Here is a 22453-nt window from a genome sequence, read left to right on the forward strand (position 1 = left end):
TTCTTTGACTTTTCCCACTTAGGTACTTTGGACCTTTTCATTGTAGTTATTTTATTCTGGGAACTATAAAGGTCTATTTGGAGTTATAGGATTTATTTTGTGTGTATGAGTGTTTTGCCTGCATGTATGTAAGTGCACCACTGTGTATGCCTGGTACCCACAGAGGTCAGAAGTGGGTATCTGATCCTGTGAAACTGGATTTACTGTCTGGGTGTGAGCTACCACATAGGTGCTAGGAGCTGAACCAGGGTCCTCTCTGTAAGAGTAGCAAGTATTCTTAACCACTAAGCCATCCCTTCACTCCTATTTCTTGGAACTATAAATAACACACTGGCAATGTTACTGATTGCAGTGCGGATGAAGTTCGCAGAAAATCTCTGGTCCTGAAGTTTCCTAAACAACAACTTCCTCCCAAGAAAAAACGGCGGGTTGGAACCACTGTTCACTGTGACTATTTGAATGTGAGTATCCACATTGTCTTCATATCAAATGGGTTCTGATTGATTCCTCCAGCCTTCTGTGACATGACTCTGTCGGTGTTAGATGTTCTTATGTCTCTTCCTTGAGAATTATGTGTACTATTCATTAGATGATTTATTACAATTCATTTATTATTTGGGGTTTTTTTTGGGGGGGGTCGTGAGACAGGGTTTCTCTGTGTAGTTTTGGACCCTGTCCTGGAACTTGCTCTGTAGACCAGGCTGGCCTCGAACACAGAGATCCACCTGCCTCTGCCTCCCAGGTGCTGGGATTGAAGGCATATACTACCGCTGCCTGGCTATTTTTGTTTTTTTGAGACAGGGTTTCTCTGTAGCTCTGGGGCTTTCTTAGAACTCACTCTATAGATCAGGCTGGTCTTGAACTCAAAGATCTGCCTGCCTCTGCCTCTCAAGTGCTGAGATAAAGGTGTGTGCCTTTATCCGGCTTTAAAATGTATTTATTTTGTGTGTGCCTTCATCTGTGCATGTGTCATGATGCACACATGGAAGTCAGAGGACTTAGTTCTCTCCTACGTTTACATGGAGTGTGGAGGTCAAATTATGGTCACTCTCTTTTTTTTTTTCCTTTTAGAAAAATTAACATTTATTGATTTATTTATTGTGGGCGGGGGATGCATGTGTGCCATAGCTCTCCTACGCAGTCAGAGGACAGCTTTCAACAGTGGGTTCTCTCCCTCCCCATGAGAGTCCCAGACTCAACTTAGGTTTTCAGGCTTGGTGGTGAGCATCTACCCATCTCACCAGCTTGGCCTTTTAATGGAAAGGGAACACTCTAGTTTAAGAGCCAGGCTTCGGAACAACTGAAAAGATCGCATGTTTTTGGGTAACAGAAACAGGACAATGTTTGGGACGTTTTTCTTTTCTTAGTGTGTCTTCATTTTGTGATTAATGAATGAGAAGGTCATCTGCTGGCAGAGAATTCTCATTTATATTGTTAATACTGCATTGCTATCTCTACCATCATTATCTCAGAGTACTCACTCCCCTTCTTTTTCCCCTTTTTGGTCTTGGCCCTAACCCTTCTTAATATTTGCTCAATAAATATTCAACCCAAGGGGTGTGTGTGTGTGTGTGTGTGTGTGTGTGTGTGTGTGTGTGTGTGTGTGTTTGCACTCTCCTTCCTCGAATCCTGAGCTGTATGTACTCTTACTCATCCTTCCGTAGACAAGCTGGCTGAAGCCGCTTTGAATAGCTGCTGAGGGGCTGAATCTTAAAGGGAGGTCCGAGTGGCTGCGAAGCTCACATGCTAAACAACCTTGTGCATAATTATGAATTTACTAATTGCTTAATTAGGAACTCAAACCAAGGAACCAAAGGCATGCTGGGCCTGGTGTTGAGAGGCCCTCAGGTATCAAAATGGAGTGAAGCTGGGGGAAATGGGAGCAATCCTTCCAGCCTGGTATTTGGGGAAGGCAACCCAGACGGCCTGCAGGCAGGGAGGTCATTTGCACAGTACCCAGTGTGGTCAGCTCTGGGACTCTCCTGGCAGTAGGGCTCTTCGCTGCTGTGCGGTTTTGTTGTTTTTGTTTTTTCTTTCCAGTTCTCATAGAAAGATTTCCCGTTGTTTTAGAGCTGAATTCAGTGGGAAAATAATGTTTATTCACTTCACGGCCAATTTGGACTGAACACATTTCTGTTCCCTCCTGTGGTCTGTTTCTGCTGGTGTAAACAAACAGATCTGTCCGTGGGTTTGGGTTCACAAATACCATGGTGCCAACACTGCCTGCCTCGGTTCCAGAGCATTCTGCTCAGGTGTGTAGCCTGTGGATGTGCAGTCTGGAAGGATGGAGTCCCTCTATGGAACCTCTGTCGTCCTCTCTTCTCTCTCGTCATGCCATTCTGTCTCTATGGTCACTCTCTTATATGGCAAGTGCCATTACCCACTGAGCCATCTCACTGCCCCCCCCCTTCTTTTTGATGTGCAAGCATTTTTTGCCTGTATGTATATAAGTGCACTATGTGCATGCCTGGTGCCAGCAGAGCCCAAAAGAGAGTGCACTATGGTTTTAGTTGTAAGTCACTATGTGGGTGCTGGGATCTGAACCCTGGTGCTCTGCAAAAGCAGCAAGGGTTCTTAACCATTGAGCCATCTCTTCAGCTTGTCCCCCCTCTAAACTTTGCTTTTAAGATTGAGTTTCCCTCTAGCCCAGGATGGCCTGGAATTCACTGAGCGTTCTATGAACTTGAACTTGCAGCAATCCTCCCAATTGCTGGGATTATAGGCTTAAGCCCTCAAAGTCTGGCTTTATTGACGATTTCTAAAATGTATCAGTATATTTGAAAATTTTCCAGGGTGTTTTTTTGTTTTGTTTTGTTTTTTTAAGCTAAAGAATTCTGATTTCTTGTTTTTGTTTTGTTTTAGAGACCTCATAAATCCATCCATCGGCGCCGGACAGACCCTATGGTGACGCTGTCATCTATTTTGGAGTCTATCATCAATGACATGAGAGATCTTCCAAATGTGAGTTCATTACATTAGATGTATAGAATAGGAAAACCAAGACCCTTTGTTTTCTGTTACTTCCACTAGATGGCAGTAGTGTGTATACCTGTGTATCTGGAACTCCTAATTCCTTGGGGTTTTGTCTATTTTTAAATTGTTTAATAGAATATTAGGTGATGAAGGACAGAATATAGGCAAAAGGACACATGAGTTATAAGAGGATATAAAGCTAATTTTTTCTAGTTTCAATTCAATTTTCTCTTTTTGTGGGGGGATATGTGAATTCAACTTTCTGAGTATTGGAAGTAGAAAGAATCATTTTTAAAAATTATATGTATATATGTGTGTCTGTGTATGCATATGCAAATTCCCTTGGAGGCCAGAGACACTGAATCACCCGGAATCAAAGTTACAGGAGGTTGTGAGTCCCCAGACATGGGAGCTGGGAACCAAACTTAAGTCCTCTGGAAGAGCATAATGTGCGATTATAACCACTGAGCCATCTCTCCAGCCTCAAATTTGTATGTCTTATAAGAACCATTTTTGCATTCCATAAATGTCTAGCATATATGGAGCTAGAAAGACAACTCAGTGGTTAGGAATACATACTGCTCTTGCAGAGGACTATGTTTGGTTCCCAGCAGTCATGTTGGGTAGCTCACAGACAACTCTAACCGTAGCTCCAAAGAATTCAATGCCTTGCCAACCGTGGTGACACATGCCTTTAATCCCAACACTCAGGAGGCAGAGGCAGAGGATCTCTGATTTTGAGGCCAGCCTGGTCTACAGAGTTAGTTCCAGGACAGCCAAGGCTGTATACAAAGATACCCTGTCTTGAGAAATCAAAAAGAAAGAAAATAGCTTAGGGGGCTGGAGAGATGACTCAGCAGTTAAGAGCACTAACTGCTCTTCCAGAGGTCCTGAGTTCAATTCCCCGCAACTACATGATGACTCACAACCATCTATGGTGGGATCTGATGCCCTCTTCTGGTGTGCAGGTATACATGCAGAGCACTCATACATAAAATATAAATAAATAAAAATTAAAAAAGAAAATAGCTTAATGCAAAAAACAGATTCTGAAAAATCCCTTTGAGAGTTGGTAAACTGGGAAAATGTAATTGTCTCTGTGTAGCTGGAGTTTTTTCCAGTCCTGCCTAGCCCACGGTCAGGACAAATGTCTCTCACCCGCCAGTCCCGCAGCAGCTCAGACCCAACCGCGTAAACACACAGAGACTTATATTGTTTAACAAACTGTATGGCCGCGGCAGGCTTCTTGTTATCTAGTTCTTTTATCTTAAATTAACCCATTTCTGTTAATCTATATGTCGCTATGTGTTGTGGATGATTGGTTGATACATAAAACTGATTGGCCAGTAGCCAGGCAGGAAGGATAGGGTAGGCGGGACAAGGAGGAGAAGAATTCTGGGAAGTGGAAGGCTGAGGCAGGGAAACGCTGCCAGCCGCCGCCATGACAAGCGAGATGTAAGGTACCGGTAAGCCACGAGCCACGTGGCAACTTACCGACTAATAGAAATGGGTTAATTTAAGATATAAGAACAGCTAACAAGAAGCCTGAGCCATTAGGCCAAACAGTTTAAATAATATAAGCATCTGTGTGTTTATTTTGTAAGCGGTCTGTCGGACTGCCGGGGCTTGGCGGGGCTTGGTGGGGCTTGGCGGGGCTTGGCGACCCGGAGAGAAAACTCTAGCTAAATCTCTGTCAAGTGTTCTTTGCTCATAGATGGTGCTGGCTCTTATTTCCACAGACCTACCCTTTCCATACTCCAGTTAATGCAAAGGTTGTAAAGGACTACTATAAAATCATCACTCGGCCGATGGATCTACAGACACTCCGTGAAAATGTGCGCAAACGCCTCTATCCATCTCGTGAGGAATTCAGAGAGCATTTGGAACTAATTGTGAAAAATAGTGCAACCTATAATGGTAACAGTCCCTTGTTTTTTGTTCCTTGACTGCAACGGTCACTTTTCAGATTTCTATCCCCTTGCTTAATTCTAAATTCAATAGATTAGAATGAATGAAAAGACTATAATGTGCATTCTTGGGTATGAACATCAGGTAGTGCACATTTAAGTCATATTATAAGTATTGCTTCTTTTTAGTTCCTCTATTTAATCCTTTTTTTAAGACATGGTCTCATTATGTATCCCTGACTGGCCTGAAACTAACTATGTAGACCAGACTGGCCTCAAAATCACAGAAATCCTTTGGCCTCTGCCTCCCAAATGAGTGCTGGGATTAAAGCCATGTTTTACCATACCCAGCCTCGTACTATTTAATTTTTAATGTGTTCTCTGGTGAATTTTAAGTCTTATGTGTTGAAACAGTTGGGGTAAGTAGTGAGATAAAAAAGTAAACCTAGGTAGGTTGGCGAGTCATTGGGTATGAGTGAACTCTACAAAGGATAGTCTTGCAGCCATATTTGCTTTATGTGTTTTAAATCGGTTTGCATTTTTGTTACAGGGGCTAGATACCCTTTTTCTTATTAAAAAAAAAAAAAAACAGGAAAGGCAAGGAGGAAGAAATCAGTTTGCATTAATTCATTTTTTTCTAGTTTCAGTTCAATTTTCTTTTTGTGATGGGTATGTGAATTCAACTTTCTGAGTATTGGAAGTAACAAGAATCATTTTTTAAAATTATATGTACATATATGTGTGTGTCTGTGTATGCGTATGCAAATTCCCTTGGAGCCCAGAGACATTTGATCACCTGGAACCAAAGTTATAGGAGGTTGTGAGTCCCCAGACATGGGAGCTGGGAACTGAACTTAGGTCCTCTGGAAGAGTATAATGTGCGATTATAACCACTGAGCCATCTCTCCAGCCTCAAACTTGTATTGGCATCCAGAGTAGATAAAACCAATAGAGCTATGATGGATATGTTATTTAACATCTCATAATCTCTTCTGTTTCTCATATATAAACAGGACAATAACAATTTCTACATTCTGAAGCCTTCCACAGACCAGTCCAATTTACCAAATTTCATCTCCAATGACTGGCTTCCATGTTCACTGAGCCATCTCTCCAGTCCTAACTTACCCACTTTTAAACTAATATAAACAGTGCATCTGTGAACATGTATGTTCAAACTTTTGTGTAGACATTTGCTTTCATTTCTCTTGGTATATGCATAGGACAAGAATTCTGAGTTTATAGGGTAGCTTTGACTAGCATTCTGAAAACCTGATACTTTCTCAGTTTCTAGAATAGCTATTTCATTTTGCAGTTCTGCCAGAAATGTAGCATATATTTTATACACATTCCATTTTCTCCTCATCCTCACCAACACTTGTTAGTCTTTTTTATTCTGGTCATCCTAGTGCATGTCAAGTGGCACATCGTGTGTGTTTATGTCTCCTTAATGGCACTGAGAATCTTTGCATGTACTTAGGATGTTGCCCACCTTTTCTTCTTAATACTCTCCTTTCCTTTTCGGGAGTATTTTGTGTAGCACTTTCTACTTTTACTTTAACAAAAGATTTACTGGGTGGTGGTAGTGCAATGCCTTTAATCCCAGCACTCTGGAGGTTGGGGCAGGTGGATCTCTGTGAGGTCAACTTGGTCTATAAAAACAAGTTCCAGGACAGGGCTGTTAAACAGAGAAACCCTGTCTTTTTTTTTTTTTTTTTTTAAAAAAAAAGGTTTATTGTTGTTTTCTTTTTTTCTGAGACAGTGTTTCTTTGTGTAGCCCTGGCTATTCTGAAACTCACTGGAAAGACCAGACTGGCCTAGAACTCAGAGATCTACCTGCTTCTGCCTCCTGGGTGCTAGGACTTAGGGTGTGTGCCACCACTGCATGGCATTACTTTATTGTTTTTAATTATGTGTATGTGTTTGGGTATATGCATGAGATTGCAAGTATCTACCGAGACCAGAGGCTTACGACCACCCTAGAACTGAGGTTATACGCAGTAGTGAGTTGATGTGGGTGCTAGGAACTGAACTGCAAGAGCAGTACACACTTTTAATCACTGAGCTATCTCTTTAGCTCCTTACTCTTTTTCATTACTACTTCGGCTACTAAATGTCTACTGATGCCCCTTTCTTCTGTCTCTACGTCTTTTCAAGGCTTCAAACCCTTGCTTCCAGTTGTCTGCTAGACATGACCAGTTCTCATGTCCTACTGGCAGTTCATTATCTGATTGCCTGTGTAGATGAATGGTTTTGCTGGCTGCCTAGTTGTACAACATAGAAATTTTAGTCATAATTGATCCCATGTTCTCTTCCTCACACTTAAAACTAAGTCCTACAAAGTATACTGTCTACATTTTTTGGAACTTGTCCCTTTCCTTTTTGTTACCATTGCTACTTTAATTGAAGCCCTTGTTAGCTCTTGTTTAACCTCCTGCAACAGCTTCCAAACATTTTTGCCTTAATTCTTCCTATCGTTGACCGGGTGGCAGTTCTCCACTAGCACTCAAATGTAGGAAATGACTGCCTTAGACTGATGATAGTTATAGCTCAGAGGTGGAGCACTTGGCTAACATGTTTGATGTCCAAGCTCCATAAAAAAGGGGAACAAAGAAAAGAAGCATCATTAACCAGTTTAAAGTTGCTTTCTAGTGCCTTTAAGATCTTTCTAATGTGGTTCTTTCTGACTTTCTAAGTTCATTACCTGTTTTTCCTATATACATGCAAATACATACAGACATACATGCATCCTACACACACACACACACACACACACACACACACACACACACACACACACACACCTTTGTTATAATGGTATCAAAACTACTTGTGACCCTGATGAAATGTACTATAGCATGTTTCTATGAATTTGACTAATTAGTGCTGTGTCTTTGTGTACTTTTCCTTTTCTTTGGAATGTCCTTTCCTATTATTTGCCTGTTGGACTTGTGTTCTTTAATGACTACCTAAATGTGAGTCAGAATAAGCCTTCCCTACTCCCCCAATGCAGATTTTCTTCCTTTCTTTTTATTCTACTAAAGATTGAATCCAGAGCCTCCAGCAAGTACTCTACCTTTTAGCTATATCCCAGATCCCTTTTTACTTTTTATTTTGGAATGAAGTCTTGCGAAGTTGCACAGGCTAGCCCTGAACTTTTCTTGTAGCGTAGCCTGCTTTTAAACTTGCAACCTATGCCTCAGCCCCCTGAGCAGCTAAAATTACCAACCTGCTTCACCATTCTTGATTTCAAATTAGCAGATTTGATGTCCAGTGATGTAGAATATAATTTATGTGCAACCAATGTATTTCATCTATACTGATAGTTTTTTCCACTTTGTTATGTAAATTTTTTTCTTGGTTTTTTGAGACAGGGTTTTTCTGTGTAGCTTTGGAGGCTGTCCTGGAACTCACTCTGTAGCCCAGGCTGGCCTCAAACTCACAGAGATCCACCTGACTCTGCCTCCCGAGTACTGGGATTAAAGGGGTGTGCCACCACCACCCAGCTTATTATGGAAATTTAAGAGGAATAAATTTTAGTGTACTTGTCACTGAATTTAACAATTTGTCAGTTTGTGGCAAGTCTTGTTTATCATGTATTTTCTGACCGTGTATCATTTTATCCATAGATATTTGATAGGATTATACTGTTCTGCAATGATTTGTTTTCAAGTTATTTTCTTTGACTAGTCCAAGAATGCTCTGTAATAGGAACTCGTAATTATCCTTATATTCCCATCATTGACCATTTTCTAGACAAGACATAAAATGTTTGAATGAATAATCAAATGCTGAAATAAATAGTAGGGCTGAGGTTAAGGCTCTAGGGGGACACTAACAGCAGTTCGATGGAGGAAGGTAATCTAGTAAATGATACTCAAAAGAAGTGGTTAGAAATACAAGTTAGGCTTAGTGGTGGTGCACGCACCTTTAATCCCAGCACTTGGAAGGCAGAGGCAGGAGGATCGCTGAGTTCGAGGCCAGCCTGGTTGACAGAGTGAGTTTCAGGATGGCCAGAGCTACACAGAGAAACCCTGTCTTAAAAAGACAAAAAAGAAATGCTAGTTATATGGAAATATTTTGGGTTTTTTTTTGGGGGGGGGTTCTTTTTGGGTTTGAGATGGTCTTATTATGTAGTCTAGGCTACCCCAGATCTGTTAGTCCTCTGATTGAAGCATCTCAAGTGCTGTGGTTACAGGTGTGTGTCCATGAATCCTAGCTTTAAAATGTTTTAATTATTCCGAAGATGAGCTTAAATGGAACAGCTTTAAGCAGAGAATGTACAAGAGAGGTCAGATAGTTCAAGAATTTTCTGAAGTTCTTTTTAAGGATTTCTGGAAATCTGAAATAAAACTGTGTGCTGGAGAATCTGTCTACTAAGCAGAAAAATTTTAAATGTTTCAATGAACATTATCATTCTTAAACACATTCTCTGTCTACAGAATGATTTTTAAGGTATTAAAAGCCCCAATAAGCCGGGCGGTGGTGGCGCACGCCTTTAATCCTAGCACTCGGGAGGCAGAGCCAGGCGGATCTCTGTGAGTTCGAGGCCAGCCTGGGCTACCAAGTGAGTTCCAGGAAAGGCGCAAAGCTACACAGAGAAACCCTGTCTCGAAAAAACCAAAAAAAAAAAAAAAAAAAAAAAAAAAAGCCCCAATAAAGGTTGCTCATGCCTTTACTCCCAGCACTAGGGAGACAGAGGCAAATGGATCTCTGAGTTCGGCGCTACCCTTGTCTACGTAGAGAATTCCGAGCCAGCCAGAGCTACATAATGAGACCCTGTCTCAAAAAACAAAACAAAAAGCAGTTGTAATACAAGTGTGTGTGGACACAAATGCAAAACAATTAAAATTCATTCATAGTTTACCCATTATATGTTAGACACTGAAAAATGGAGTAAAGACTGGTGTGCCTGGTGTAGTAACACATACCTGTAATCCCAAGGAGGTGAAGACAGGAGGATCTGAAGTTGAAAGTCATTCTCAGCTACAATAGTGAGTTCTAGACCAGTCTGGGATACAAGAGACTCTGTCTTAAAACAATAAAAAGGAAAAATACTGGTGTATCTACCTAACTCAGTTACTAGGCTGGTGCCTGGGACCTTTTAGGTTCTTTAGTAGATTTGTTAAGTGTGGGAAGCCTAGCAACTTTGGGCTCCCATTTATAATGGCCATTTCTTATTCCTTTGTAGGGCCAAAACACTCACTGACTCAGATTTCTCAATCCATGCTGGATCTCTGTGATGAAAAACTCAAAGAGGTAAGAATTAATGATAAAAAAAAGAATTAATGATAAGAGAAAGTAGTAGACATAGTGACATACACCTATAATCCTAGCACTTGAGAGTTGAAGACAGGAGGATCAGGAGCTTAAAGAAAGTCATCCTCAGATACATACTGAGTTCTAGAGCAGCTTGAGCAACATGAGAATCTGACTCAAAAATAAAAATAGATTAAAACAAACCAAGAGAAATGCTGTGGTATATGAAGGTGGAAAATAGTGGACTTTAGGAACTAGAGTATTTAACAGAAGGACCAGTAGCTGAGGGAATGGCAAATCTTTGGTACATTTGATGGATAGGAACTTAGAAATTATATAGACACTATCTTCTGTAGACAGGAAAGCCAAGTCCAAAGAAGAAAATTACTTGCTCTGGAGTCATGCTAGGATTAAGATCTCAAACCTATATGACTTTAGAAAGGATGGCAGAAAATGACTTTCCAGGAGAGCTCCTGTGGGCCACATTACAATTCATTGCTGTACCAGGAGGCATGTTGACAAACCATTTTTTGAGATAGTGCCTTATCTAACTCAGGCTGCCTTGGAGCTCACTGTGTCGAATAGGTTGACCTTACATTCATAGTGCTCCTTTCACCTTAGCCTCCTGAGTGAGCCACTGGGCCTGTAGACAGTTGAAGTTTTAAAAAGTAATTTAAAAATATTAAAGGGTAATCTGTATCTTTTGAGCTGTTTTTTTTTCTTTCCTTTGTGTGCTGGAAACTGAACCCAGGGTCTTGCCACTCTACCACTAAATTACAGCCTTGGGCCTTCTGTAAACCCCTATTGTTTTTTTTTTTTTTTAATGTTCGTTGGTGTTTTGTCTGCATGTACATCTGTGTAAGGTTGTTAGGTCCACTGGAACTGGAGTTACAGACAGTTGTGAGCTGCTTGTGGTTGCTGGGAATTGAACCTGGGTCCTCTGAGAGAGCAGTCAGTGCTCTTAACTACTGAGCCATCTCTCGAGCCCCATAAACCCCTGTTCTTACCAAAGAAGATTGTGGTACCTTATAAGTTTATAAAAGCACAGATAATAAAGTTGATACTGACATAGCTATTTCATAAGAGAACATGATTGATAAACATGGAAGATTCTCTCAACTTGATTGACATAAATTGCATGTTTAAGTCACAGTTAGCTGAGCATAGTAATACATACCTGTAATGGCAGCACTTGGGAGTCAGAGTTAAGATGAACACAAGTTCCAGGCCAGCCTGGGCTATATGTTGAGATCCTGTCTCAAAATTAAAACAAAAACACCCGCCAATTAGATTCCTCTTTGTATCTGTTAGAAGGCTAAAGTCCTGTATCCAATGTGGAGATTCAATAATGGTACACAGGGGAGGTGGAGGTAAGAGGATCAGAAATTCAAGGTAATTTGTGGCAACATATCAAGTTCAAGGTTAGCCTGTGACTTAGGAGGCCCTGCCCTGCCCCCCCAAAAAAGGGCTAATGAGACTAAGGATTGAGGATACAGACAGTGAGAACACAGAGATTTTCATAGTACACAGACCAAAATGAATTTGTTGGATTAAGTTTTATTTGTACAAGTCACTAATCAAGCTGAGGTTGTATACTGAATGTAAAGCCAGCCTGGAATATATAGGATACATACCCTATTAGATAAACAAATAAAAAGAGTCATTAACTAATGGTGATGTTGTTCTGTATCCTCAGCATTCATGTTATAGAAAAGACAATGTTATTAAAGCCTAATTTGCCAAAGATGTTTTTTGTTGTTGTAGCTAAACTCGTGATGTGTTGACCTTTCTGGTCTTGGTGCTATACAAGAATGGGATGTAGAATGCTTAAGCCAGGTGTGGTGGTACTTGCCTTTAACCCCAGCACTTGGGAGGCAGAGAGAGGCAGTTGGATCTCTGAGTTTGAGGCCAGCCTGGTCTACAGAGTGAGTCCCAGGACAGCCAGAGCTGTTACCCAGAAAAACCCGGTCTTTAAAAAAAAAAAAAAAGAATACTTAAGGGATTTGCTGGCATGTCTCTTTGTGTTGTTCCTTTAGCTAACATATCATTTTTCAAGATTGGCCTGAAACTGAACAGTAGATAATTCAGAGGTAAATTTGGGGGGATTAAAGTCATAGCTAGCTGAAATTTAAATATCTTTAGCTTTTCTGTGGTGATTACACTTCAGGAAAAGTGCCTTCTTTTTGCTTTGCTTTATTTCAGAAAGAGGATAAGTTGGCACGTTTAGAGAAAGCTATCAACCCCTTGCTTGACGATGATGACCAAGTAGCGTTTTCTTTTATTCTGGATAACATTGTCACTCAGAAAATGATGGCAGTTCCAGACGTAAGTAATTTTCATGCCAAATGTTGTCAAGATAGTACTAGGGGATGGAGAGAAGTATATAGGGGAAGCATGTGTGTATTAAGAAATTCTATGTAGTGATGTATGTCCATAGGAACTAGGATGTAACTTTAATAGTAACCTTTTGTTGTATGAATTCATTATCATTGAAAGCAATGATACCTAGTATCTTTGGCTATTAAGAGGTTCTTCCTGTTGTCAGCACTTAGTATTTGTAAGCTCTTGACTAGCCTGGGAGAGAAGACCTGTCAACTAATAGTAGGTTCTTGATTTAGAAATGCTCCTATACAAATAACACAACATTTTTTACTACATTTATTTATTTGTGCATGTGGGGAGGAAGGTATAAACTGTGGTTTATGTGTGGTCAAAACAACTTGACTGGGTGTGGTAGTACAACCTTTCATCCTAGCACTTGGGAGGCAGAAAACAAGTGGATCTTTGTGAATTCAAGGCCAGCCGGGGCTACACAGTAGGACCCTGTCTTTTAAAAAATAAAGCAAAGCATTTGAGAGGCAGAGACAGTTGGATCTCTGTGACTTTGAGGCCAGCCTGGACTACAGAGCGAGTTCCAGGGTAGCCAGAGCTGTTAAACAGAGAAACCCTATCTCAAAAAACCAAAACAAACAAACCAACCCCTCAGAGAATTTGAACTCCTTTCTATCCTCTGGGTTCCAGGAATTAAACTCAGGTCATTGGGCTTATTGGTAAGCACCTCTACCCACTGACCCATTTTGCCTGTCCATAAAAAACACTTCAATAATTACTCAATGTTTTTTTTCCTTTTTTGTTTTCTTTCTTTTTCCCTTTTTGGTCAACTTTTTATGTCAAAGCTATCTATCATATTAGTTCTGCAGACCATTTTATTATATTGGTCCCCTCCCCCGCCCCGAAATTCAGAATTAAATTTTCTGTTGCATGTCATCATAATGTTCTATGTGTAGAGTGTTATAAAATTTCTAGATGGAACTATGGAATAAGGAATTTTATTCTATTTTTACAGAACTTGGTCTTTAATGCAGAAATAAGATTTTAGTTCTAAATTTAGAGGAAGGATTCTTTTTTTTCTATAGTGATCCTAGGTATTTCTTTTTCTGATTTTTTTTTTAAGAAAATTTTTCATTCATTTTAAACACCAATCAAAGATCCCCTTCTTCCCTCCTCCACCCTTCCCAACCCATCCCCCACTCTCCCCCCAAGAAGAAGGCAAGGCCTCCCGTGGGGAGGCACATCTAGTAGAGGCAAGTCCAAACCCTTCCCCCTGCCGCAAGGTTACACCAGGTGTCCCATCATAAGTAGTGGGCTCCATAAAGCCCGCTCATGCACCAGGGATGGATTCTGATTCTACCACCAGGGGGCCCCTTAAGCAGATCACGCTACACAGCTGTCTCACCATGCAGAGGGCCTAGTCCAGTCCCATGCAGGCTCCACAGTCATTGCCCCAACTTTCATGAGTTCCCACTAGTTTGCTTTGGTCATCTCTGCAGGTTTCCCCATCATGATCTTGATGCATTTGCTCATAGAATAGAGGAGGGATTCTTATTTTAAAATCAGGGTGTGAGAATCCTTAATAAGACTCTTAAATTACAGAGAATTTTGTGTGAGCTTGTGTATTTCTGTGGAAAGAGTCTATAGTTTTTATCAGAAATATTTGTAACTCAATGAAAATCGGGACTCTGTGCTATAAATAGTGATTTTCATTTAACTGTCCATGCTTTCTTTTTATTAGTCTTGGCCATTTCATCACCCAGTTAATAAGAAGTTTGTTCCAGATTATTACAAAGTGATTGTCAGTCCAATGGATTTGGAGACTATACGTAAGGTGAGTGATTTTTTATGATTAGTGTCTTTTTATAGTCAAATGTTTTTGTATATATAGCTGAGTGTCTGATTGTTTTTATCATAGAATATCTCCAAGCACAAATACCAGAGTCGAGAGAGCTTTCTAGATGATGTAAACCTTATTCTGGCCAACAGTGTTAAGTACAATGGTGGGTATTTCTTTTTTTCCTTTTTCAGCAGGTCTGTTCAGCACTAATTTGCATTATTGAGATTTTTTTAAGGGCTTAAGCAGCTTTGAGCGGTGATAGCTAAATCAAATAACTCAGTTTACTTTTTAAAATTTTGTTTTTATATCTATATGTATGTGGTAAGAGTGGGAGTGCTATTCTGGTATGCTTTTGGAGGTTAGAAGACAACTTGGAGAGTTGGTTCTCTACTTCCATCATATGGGTTCCAGGGCAGAACCTAAGTTGCCAGACTTGGCACTGAACCATTTAGGCTGCTTAGTTTGATTTTGTTTTTGTTTTTAGAGTCAGGGTTTCTCTGTGTAACAGCCCTAGCTGTCATGGAACTCACTCTGTAGACCAGGATGGCCCTGAACTCAGAGATCCACCTGCCTCTGTCTCCCAAGTGCTGGCATGAGCCATCACTGCCCGGTTTGCTCATTTAAGTAGGTGCATATTTTAGTGTGTGTTTTGTAAGAATCACTGTTACACTTCATGAAAAGCAGTTGATCCTTACTTTTGAAATTGTGTAAAGCATAGAAAAATGAGGTGTGAATAAAAATCAAATGGATGTTCCTTGTCCTTTGAGTCATTGCTGTGTTTCTATAAGATTTGAAAAGTTACATTCCAACTCTGCATGGAGCTGAGGCTGAAATGTATAGCTAGCTGTAGACCATGGCAAACTTTGGTATGTGGAATTTTGCTCAGTACCTGAATTGATGGAATAATATGTACTAGACTCTGCTAGCTGCTTAATCTTAATCTTAATGATAGGAAGGATGGTCTCTATGCCAGCACTTCATACTTGGGTTGATATAAACAAATAAAATACAGCTTGACAAAGCTATAATAGAAGGATATACAAAGTATGTTAGAGAAAAAAATACTTTAATCTGAGTGTTAGGAAAGGCTTCATAAACTAGTAAAAGTTAAAGGATTTTTGTTTTTGAAACATGGTTTCATATATCCCAGGCTGGCCTTGAACCTGATGTATACCTGAGGATGACCTTGGATTCAGCTTCCTGCTCCTACCTCCCAATTTTGTGTAGCACCAAGTATGGCTCAGTGATTTTTTTTTTTTTGAGACAGAGTCTCACTATGTATCCATGGCTGGCCTGGAACTCACTATGTAGAGCTCACAGAGACTAACCTGTCTCTGCTAGGATTAAAGAATGTGCCACCATGCTCAACCAAAAAAAAATTAAAAAACCCTTTTTAAGATTTTTTTTTTAATTATATGTATGTGTGGATGTGTATGTAGAGGCCAGAAGGGAATGTGAGATCCCCTGGAACTGGAGTTATAAATGGTTGTGAGTTGTCCAACATGGGTGCTGAGAACTGAACTCAGGTCTTCTGCAAGAACAGCAAAAGCTCTTAACCACTTGAGTCATCTTTCCAGCCTCAGGAACTTATTTTTGAACTGAGTCTTAAGGGATATTGACTATTGTGGATCATTACCGAGCACCTACTATGCTGAACGGATAATCAAGAAAAGAAGGATGATGAAGTTCCAGATAGAGAACCAAATGCAAAAATACATGAAAGTGCTTTGGATGGGGAAGTACAAATAAGTTTGACTTGAATATAGGGTGGTGGCTAGGTTTGATTATAAAATAAGGATTGGGGGGGAGGTTTAGGCCCAAATTGTGAAAGGCGGCCCAGTAAGTCACACTAAACCAGTAAGAGAGGAGAGAGGTATAGTTTTAGTAAATACCATTTAAGAAGTTATCCAAATAATGAAGTGGAGATGAATGAGATTTGGAGACCAGTAAAGAAACTCTTAACAATAGCCATGTTGAAAAACAAAACCTAACAATTTGAACAGTTTAGAAGCAGGAAGAAGAGACCTGGCATGCTTGCATAAGCCTTTAATCCTAGCACCTAGGAGGCAGTAGCAGCCAGATCTCTGCGAGTTAAAGGATAGCCTGGTCTACATGGTAAGTTCCAGGATAGCCAGAGCTCTGAAGAGAGACCCTGTCTCAAAAAAGCAAAACAAGCCGGGCAGTGGTGGAGCATGCCTTTAATCCCAGCACTCAGGAGGCAGAGGCAGGCATATCTCTGAGTTCAGGGCCAGCCTAGTCTACAGAGCGAGATCCAGGACAGGCACCAAAACTACACGGAGAAACCCTGTCTCAAAAAACAAAAAGACAACACAAAAAGAAGCAATACTAATGGAAAGGTTAAGCAGATTATATAGGTATTAAGAAAGTAGAATTGATACCTTAATACTTGGACCAGATAGAATGTTCTGTGTGTGTGTGTGTGTGTGTGTGTGTGTGTGTTTGTGTTTGTGTTTGTTTTTCGAGACAGGGTTTCTCTGTAGTTTTGGTGCCTGTCCTGGATCTCGCTCTGTAGACCAGGCTGGCCTTGAACTCACAGAGATCCACCTGCCTCTGCCTCCCTAGTGCTGGGATTAAAGGCATGTGCCACCACCGCCCTTTTTTTTTTAATATTTATTTATTTATTATGTATACAGAAGAGGGTGCCAGATCTCATTACAGGTGGTTGTGAGCCACCATGTGGTTGCTGGGAATTGAACCCAGGACCTCTGGAAGAGCAGTCAGCGCTCTTAACCTCAGAGCCATCTCTCCAGCCGTGTGTGTGTGTGTGTGTGTGTGTGTGTGTGTGTGTGTGTGTGTGTGTGTGTGAGTGAGAGTGTGTGTTTTGGTTGGTTGGTTGGTTGGTTGGTTGAAGTGGGACATTAGAGTTGAACTGCCTCATTAAGGAAAGCCTTGTGAGCCAGTTGTGCTGACTCACACCTTTATTTCTAGCACTCAGGAAGCAGAGACAGTCAGATCACGGGTTTCTTTGAATTCTACATAGAAAGTTCCAGGTCAGCCAGGATTACATAGTGAGACTCTCTCTCTCAAAAGCAAGCAACAACAAAAAGACAGTATCATGGATTATAAGCTAGGATATGTTTGGCTAGACTGGGAGGTATAAACTATCTGACATGAAGTTTGCAGTGATTTTTATTTTAGGGCTTATGTTTTAAAACTGTTTTGTGTGTGTGTGTGTGTGTGGTTTTTTTTTTTGTTTTTGAGATGAGGGAAGGAACTTCTACAAGTTGCCTGGACTAGCCTGCAACTCCTGACTTGTGTGGGCCTTCTGCTTCTGTTTCCTAATAGCTGAGTCCACAGGTACACACAGCCATACTCTTATTTTAATTTTTCATTTAAGTCCTTCAAGTAGGTGGAGCTTTCCTGTATATAATACCACATTATGAACAAGACTATTTCCATAGAATTTCGATTTTTCATTCTTTTTTATGATAGCCAGATTTCTTTGAAATCTCCATCTTTTTCTTTCCCATTCGTGTTTCACTTAGAGCTTTCAGTTTTGTTTTGTTCTGAGATGGTTTTGCTATGTTGCTTGAGCTGGCCTCAAACTTGGCCATCTTCCTCCCTTATCTTCCCCAGTGCTACGATTGTACAGTTGTATGCTACTGCACCCAGCTTTTTACTCCAGTATGGCTTTTTAAAAAGATTTATTTATTTATCTTATGTATATGAGTGCTCTATCTGCAGGTACACATTTGTGTCAGAAGAGGGCATCAGATCCCTCTATAGATGCTTGTGAAGCCACCATGTGGTTGCTGGGAATTAAACTCTAGTCCTCTGGAAGAGCAGCCAGTGCTCTTAACCGCTGAGCCATCTCTCCAGCCCCCTCCTATATGGCTTCTACAACGCTAAGTATGTCTACTAAGTGAACAAGGTCACATAATTGCCCTAGGGGATAAGTACTTTACAGTACCTATCTTGATCTTGCTCCAAGAGTTAGAATCACTTTCTTGAAACTGTATTGTGATGACAACTGTCCTCCTTCTTTTTAAACCTTTTCAGTCTTTTTTCTGAATATTCTTACTCATACACTTTAACTACCATCTCTTTCTTGATGACTCTGTTCTAGACAAAGATCTATGTCCTCAACCACCTGCTAAAAATGTTCTTTTTAAAATAAAAAATTAATGCCTACGTGTCTATGCACCATGCATGTAGTTTCTACAAAGACCAGAAGAGGACATCAGATTCTTTGGGACTGGAGAGAGAGTTATGAGCTGCCATGTGGGTACTGGTTGTCTGCAATAGCAGCCAGTGCTCTTGACCACGGAGCCACCTCTCTGGCATCATAAAATAAATATTAGAAAGAAAGACCAAAGGGCCAAAGATGGAGGCACAGTGCCTGAAAAGTGAGGTGGTGTTGTAGAGTGACGGAAGTATCGATTCCAAGTGTAAGAGGGCTTCTAAGACCAAGTCTGGGGAGTTGGGTTTGGCAGTTAGTGTTTCATCACCAGTTGAATCAAAAGTTCAGTGAAGTGTTTCTTGTCACTCTTTTTTGTTTGTTTGTTTTTGAGACAGGGTTTCTCTGTAGCCCTGGCTGTCCTGGAACTCACTTGGTAGACCAGGCTGGCCTCGAACTCACAGAGATCCGCCTGGCTCTGCCTCCCGAGTGCTGGGATTAAAGGCGTGCGCCACCACCGCCCGACTCCTTGTCACTCTTTATCGGTGGTTCCTTTTCCTATACTTTTGTAGTACTGTATGCTTTATTGAAATTTGAAATTTGGGCTGAGTATAGTGGCAGCATGTCTTTAATCTCAGCACTCTATAAACAGAGGCAGGCAGATCTTTGAGAGTTTGAGGCCAGCTAGGTGGTGAGTCTAGGCCAGGCCAGCTAGAGTTACATTGTGAGATTCTGTCTCAAACAAAACAAAACAAAAACCTTAAAGATTGTGCTGCTTTTTTTTTTTTTTTGAGACTGTCTGTCTAGCCCTGGCTAGCCTGGAATGTCCTATGTATACCACTACATCTGTCTTAAACTAAGTGCTTAAAAAGGAATATTTAAGAGCTGGGTGATGGTGGCACACACCTTCAATCCCAGCACTGGGGAGGCAGAGGCAGGTGGATCTCTGTGAGTTCAAGGCCAGCCTGGTCTACAGAGCGAGTTCCAGGCCAGGCACCAAAACTACCCAGAGAAACCCTGTCTTCAAAAACCAAAAAACAAAAAAAAAGAAAAGAATATTTAAAGCAAGGCATGATAGTGCATGCCCATAGAGTCCTAACTATTAAGGTACTTTGAACTTTGGAGTTGGGGATAAGCCTGGACAACATAGTAAGGACCTGTCTCAAATAAAGTAAACCACAAAATGTATTTTGAGGTCTCCATATTACTATTTTTATAATTTTAGAGATTTGAGGTGAGAAGAAGATTGATATGGTTCATTTAAAAGATTAAAAAAAGGCAGGAAGATCTTGGTCTACATAGTAAGTTCCAGGCCAGCCAGAGCTACCTAACAAGACCCTGTCTCAAAATATAAAAACAAAAAACCTCAGTAGTAATAGCTTCTTTTTAAGAAATTGCCAAGTTTGTTTGTTGGAAACAGGGTCTCACTTTGTAGTCTTGGCTGACCTTGAACTCACAGAGATCTGCCTGCTTCTGCCTCTTGAGATGGAACATTGGGAACTGTGAGCCTAGAAGTAATCACAAAGCTGCTTAGCTGCTGGGCCGGGGTTTCTTTGGAATTCGCCAGCTCTCTAGCAGTAGTAAGGCTTGCTTCCCCTCTCCTTGCTTTGTTTGCTTCCCCTTGCATTACTGTGAGCATGGGGAAAATAATGGTCTTTTTATCCTGGTGACATGTTGCTTTTCTGAAGCAATCATTGAAATTACCACTATTTAAGAACATGTGGGTATGAACTGCATGTGATTCTCTGCAAATCCTTATTTAATTAAAGGGTAAAATCTAAGTAAATATATTTTTTCAGTAAGACATTTTTAATTTCTTTGGCCATGATTTAATAAAAAGGTAAAATATACTCAAACAATTTTTTTGTTAGTGGGTAACCTAATCTGTTGGGTAGAGTGATAATTTATCTTATCTTTTATGGTAATTATGGCACCATTCTGGAAACAACTCTGTGTGTGTGTGTGTGTGTGTGTGTGTGTGTGTGTGTGTGTGTGTGTGTGTGTATTTCCTTTTAGGGTCTGGGAAATTGTACTTCAATTTCTGTTTAATTCTCCTTCCCAGTAGCCCCAGCACTTTCATTGTTCCCATAGAGGCCCTATTACCTTTGCATGTCTTTTTATTTTCCCCCAAAGCTGTAAAACCTACAGCTGATCATCCTACTTTTAGTAAGCTCCTGATGTTTTTCAAGATACAGAATAGTATTTTTAGCTTTACGGAGTGGATATGGACCTTTTGATAATTTTATTCTACCCAGAAAAAGATATATTACATACAGAACTTTGTACAGGGAATCTGTGAGTCTTTGCTTCATTAATTCTTCATTCAAGAAGTGCTGCTGTAGCTAAGAGTAAGAAAATGTCTGGGTATTTTTCTCCATATATCTCAACAGTGATTTACCAATTCTAGCATGCTTTGTTATAAAGACTTCACTGCTGCTTTTCTTATAGTAGCGTAATGGAATTAAATAGCTGGACCCATGTAACTCTTGAACATGGGCTCTCTAAAACCAGCAATAGCTATAAGGAACTAGTAATAAAAAGGGATAGCATTTGGAAATTATTTTGTATATTCTAGAGGCACTTATTAGTGAGTATTTCTTTAGAGGCATTTGTTTCAAAGGAAGTGGGAAGAGAAGAGATCTTTTCAAAATGATTTCCAGAGAGAAACATATAAAACTAATTGTCCTTGTATTATTATAATTGACATGCTGAGAGGTTGATCTGTGTTTACATGTCAAAACTGATTAAAGGCTGAATTTCTAATCTATGTCCTTATAGGCATAAGAGCCAGTATATAGAAGCTGGTATTAATATTATTATTAGTTCAATTTAAGGAGGCTTGTAGCCTATATGCAGCCTTGATTTTTCTCTATCATTACATAACCATCACATGAAAGCTTGATTGTTTTAAGTTCACATATAAAATCTGACTTTTAAAAAGTGTGTGTGTATGTGTTCATGTACCTATGTGCAGACACCAAGACTAGAAGGCATTGGATATCCTCTTCTCTCATTCTGCATATTCCTTTGAGGCAGGTTCTCTTCCTGAACCTGAAGCTTAGTCTCACTAGACTGGAAGAGAGCAAGCCCCAGCAATCTTCCTGTCTCTGTTCTTCTCAGATCTGGGGTTACAGGTATTTGGGGGGAATGCTCAGTTTGTTTTGTATTTGCTGGGCTGGGATCTGACTAGTCTTCATGATTGCAGATTAAATGCTCTTAACCACTGAGCCATCACTCTGGGCCTGCACTAACTTTTTATTAAGACAGAGTCACCGGGTGGTGGTGGTGCACGTCTTTAATCCCAGCACTTGGGAGGCAGGGGCAGTCAGATCTCTGTGAGTTCGAGGCCAGGCTGGTGTATAGAGCAAGTTCCAGGATAGCCAGGACTATACAGAGAAACCCTGTCTGGAGGGCAGGGGGAAATCTCACTCTATAGGCTAGCTAGGAACTTGTAGCAATCCTCCTGCCTCAACCTCCCAGTGCCTGGCTTGTCTGAGAACTTTTGTAGTCTCTTTTCCATCAGTATTTTGAGTATCAAACTACTGATTGATTAGAACTAAGAGATAAAAAAATGCAGAAACAAGCAGTAGCTGCTCTTTTCTTGGTGTGTGTGGAGGGAGGGATAGATGAGATAGTATCTTGCTATTACAGGTTGCACTGGCCTCCTGCCTCAGCCTTTGTAGTACTTGGATAAAAGGCCAATGCCAGCCGGGAGGTGGTGGCGCACACCCTTAGTCCTAGCACTTGGGAGGCAAAGGTAGGTGGATCTCTGTGAGTTTGAGGACAGCCAGGACTAAACAGAGAAACCCTGTCTGAAAAGAAACAAATCCTTAGCCTGGTGGTGGCGGCGGCAAGCACCTTTAATCTCAGCACTCAGGAGGCAGAGGCAGGCAGATCTCGTGAGTTTCGAGGCCAGCCTGGTCTACAAAGTTCCAGGACAGCCAGAACTGTTACACAGAGAAACCCTGTCTGAAAAAACAAAACGGACAAAAAAGGCCAATGCCA

At 40.7% G+C, this 22453-nt stretch overlaps 1 protein-coding gene across 4 annotated transcripts in view; it reads left to right on the top strand.

The window, feature by feature from the left end:
• Taf1 (TATA-box binding protein associated factor 1) overlaps window positions 1–22453 on the top strand; it is a 75252-nt gene that overhangs the window by 36805 nt on the left and 15994 nt on the right. For all 4 annotated transcript variants that reach the window (XM_052733928.1, XM_052733908.1, XM_052733900.1 and 1 more), the window contains exons 26-32: window positions 353–461; window positions 2863–2961; window positions 4713–4890; window positions 10072–10139; window positions 12342–12464; window positions 14212–14304; window positions 14389–14473. In XM_052733928.1, the coding sequence (XP_052589888.1) occupies window positions 353–461; window positions 2863–2961; window positions 4713–4890; window positions 10072–10139; window positions 12342–12464; window positions 14212–14304; window positions 14389–14473 (755 nt within the window). The remainder of the gene's footprint in view (window positions 1–352; window positions 462–2862; window positions 2962–4712; window positions 4891–10071; window positions 10140–12341; window positions 12465–14211; window positions 14305–14388; window positions 14474–22453) is intronic.

This window comes from Peromyscus californicus, unplaced genomic scaffold (assembly GCF_007827085.1).
Source record: "Peromyscus californicus insignis strain IS unplaced genomic scaffold, ASM782708v3 Scaffold_10__1_contigs__length_136768540, whole genome shotgun sequence".
Taxonomy (NCBI): Eukaryota; Metazoa; Chordata; class Mammalia; order Rodentia; family Cricetidae; genus Peromyscus; species Peromyscus californicus.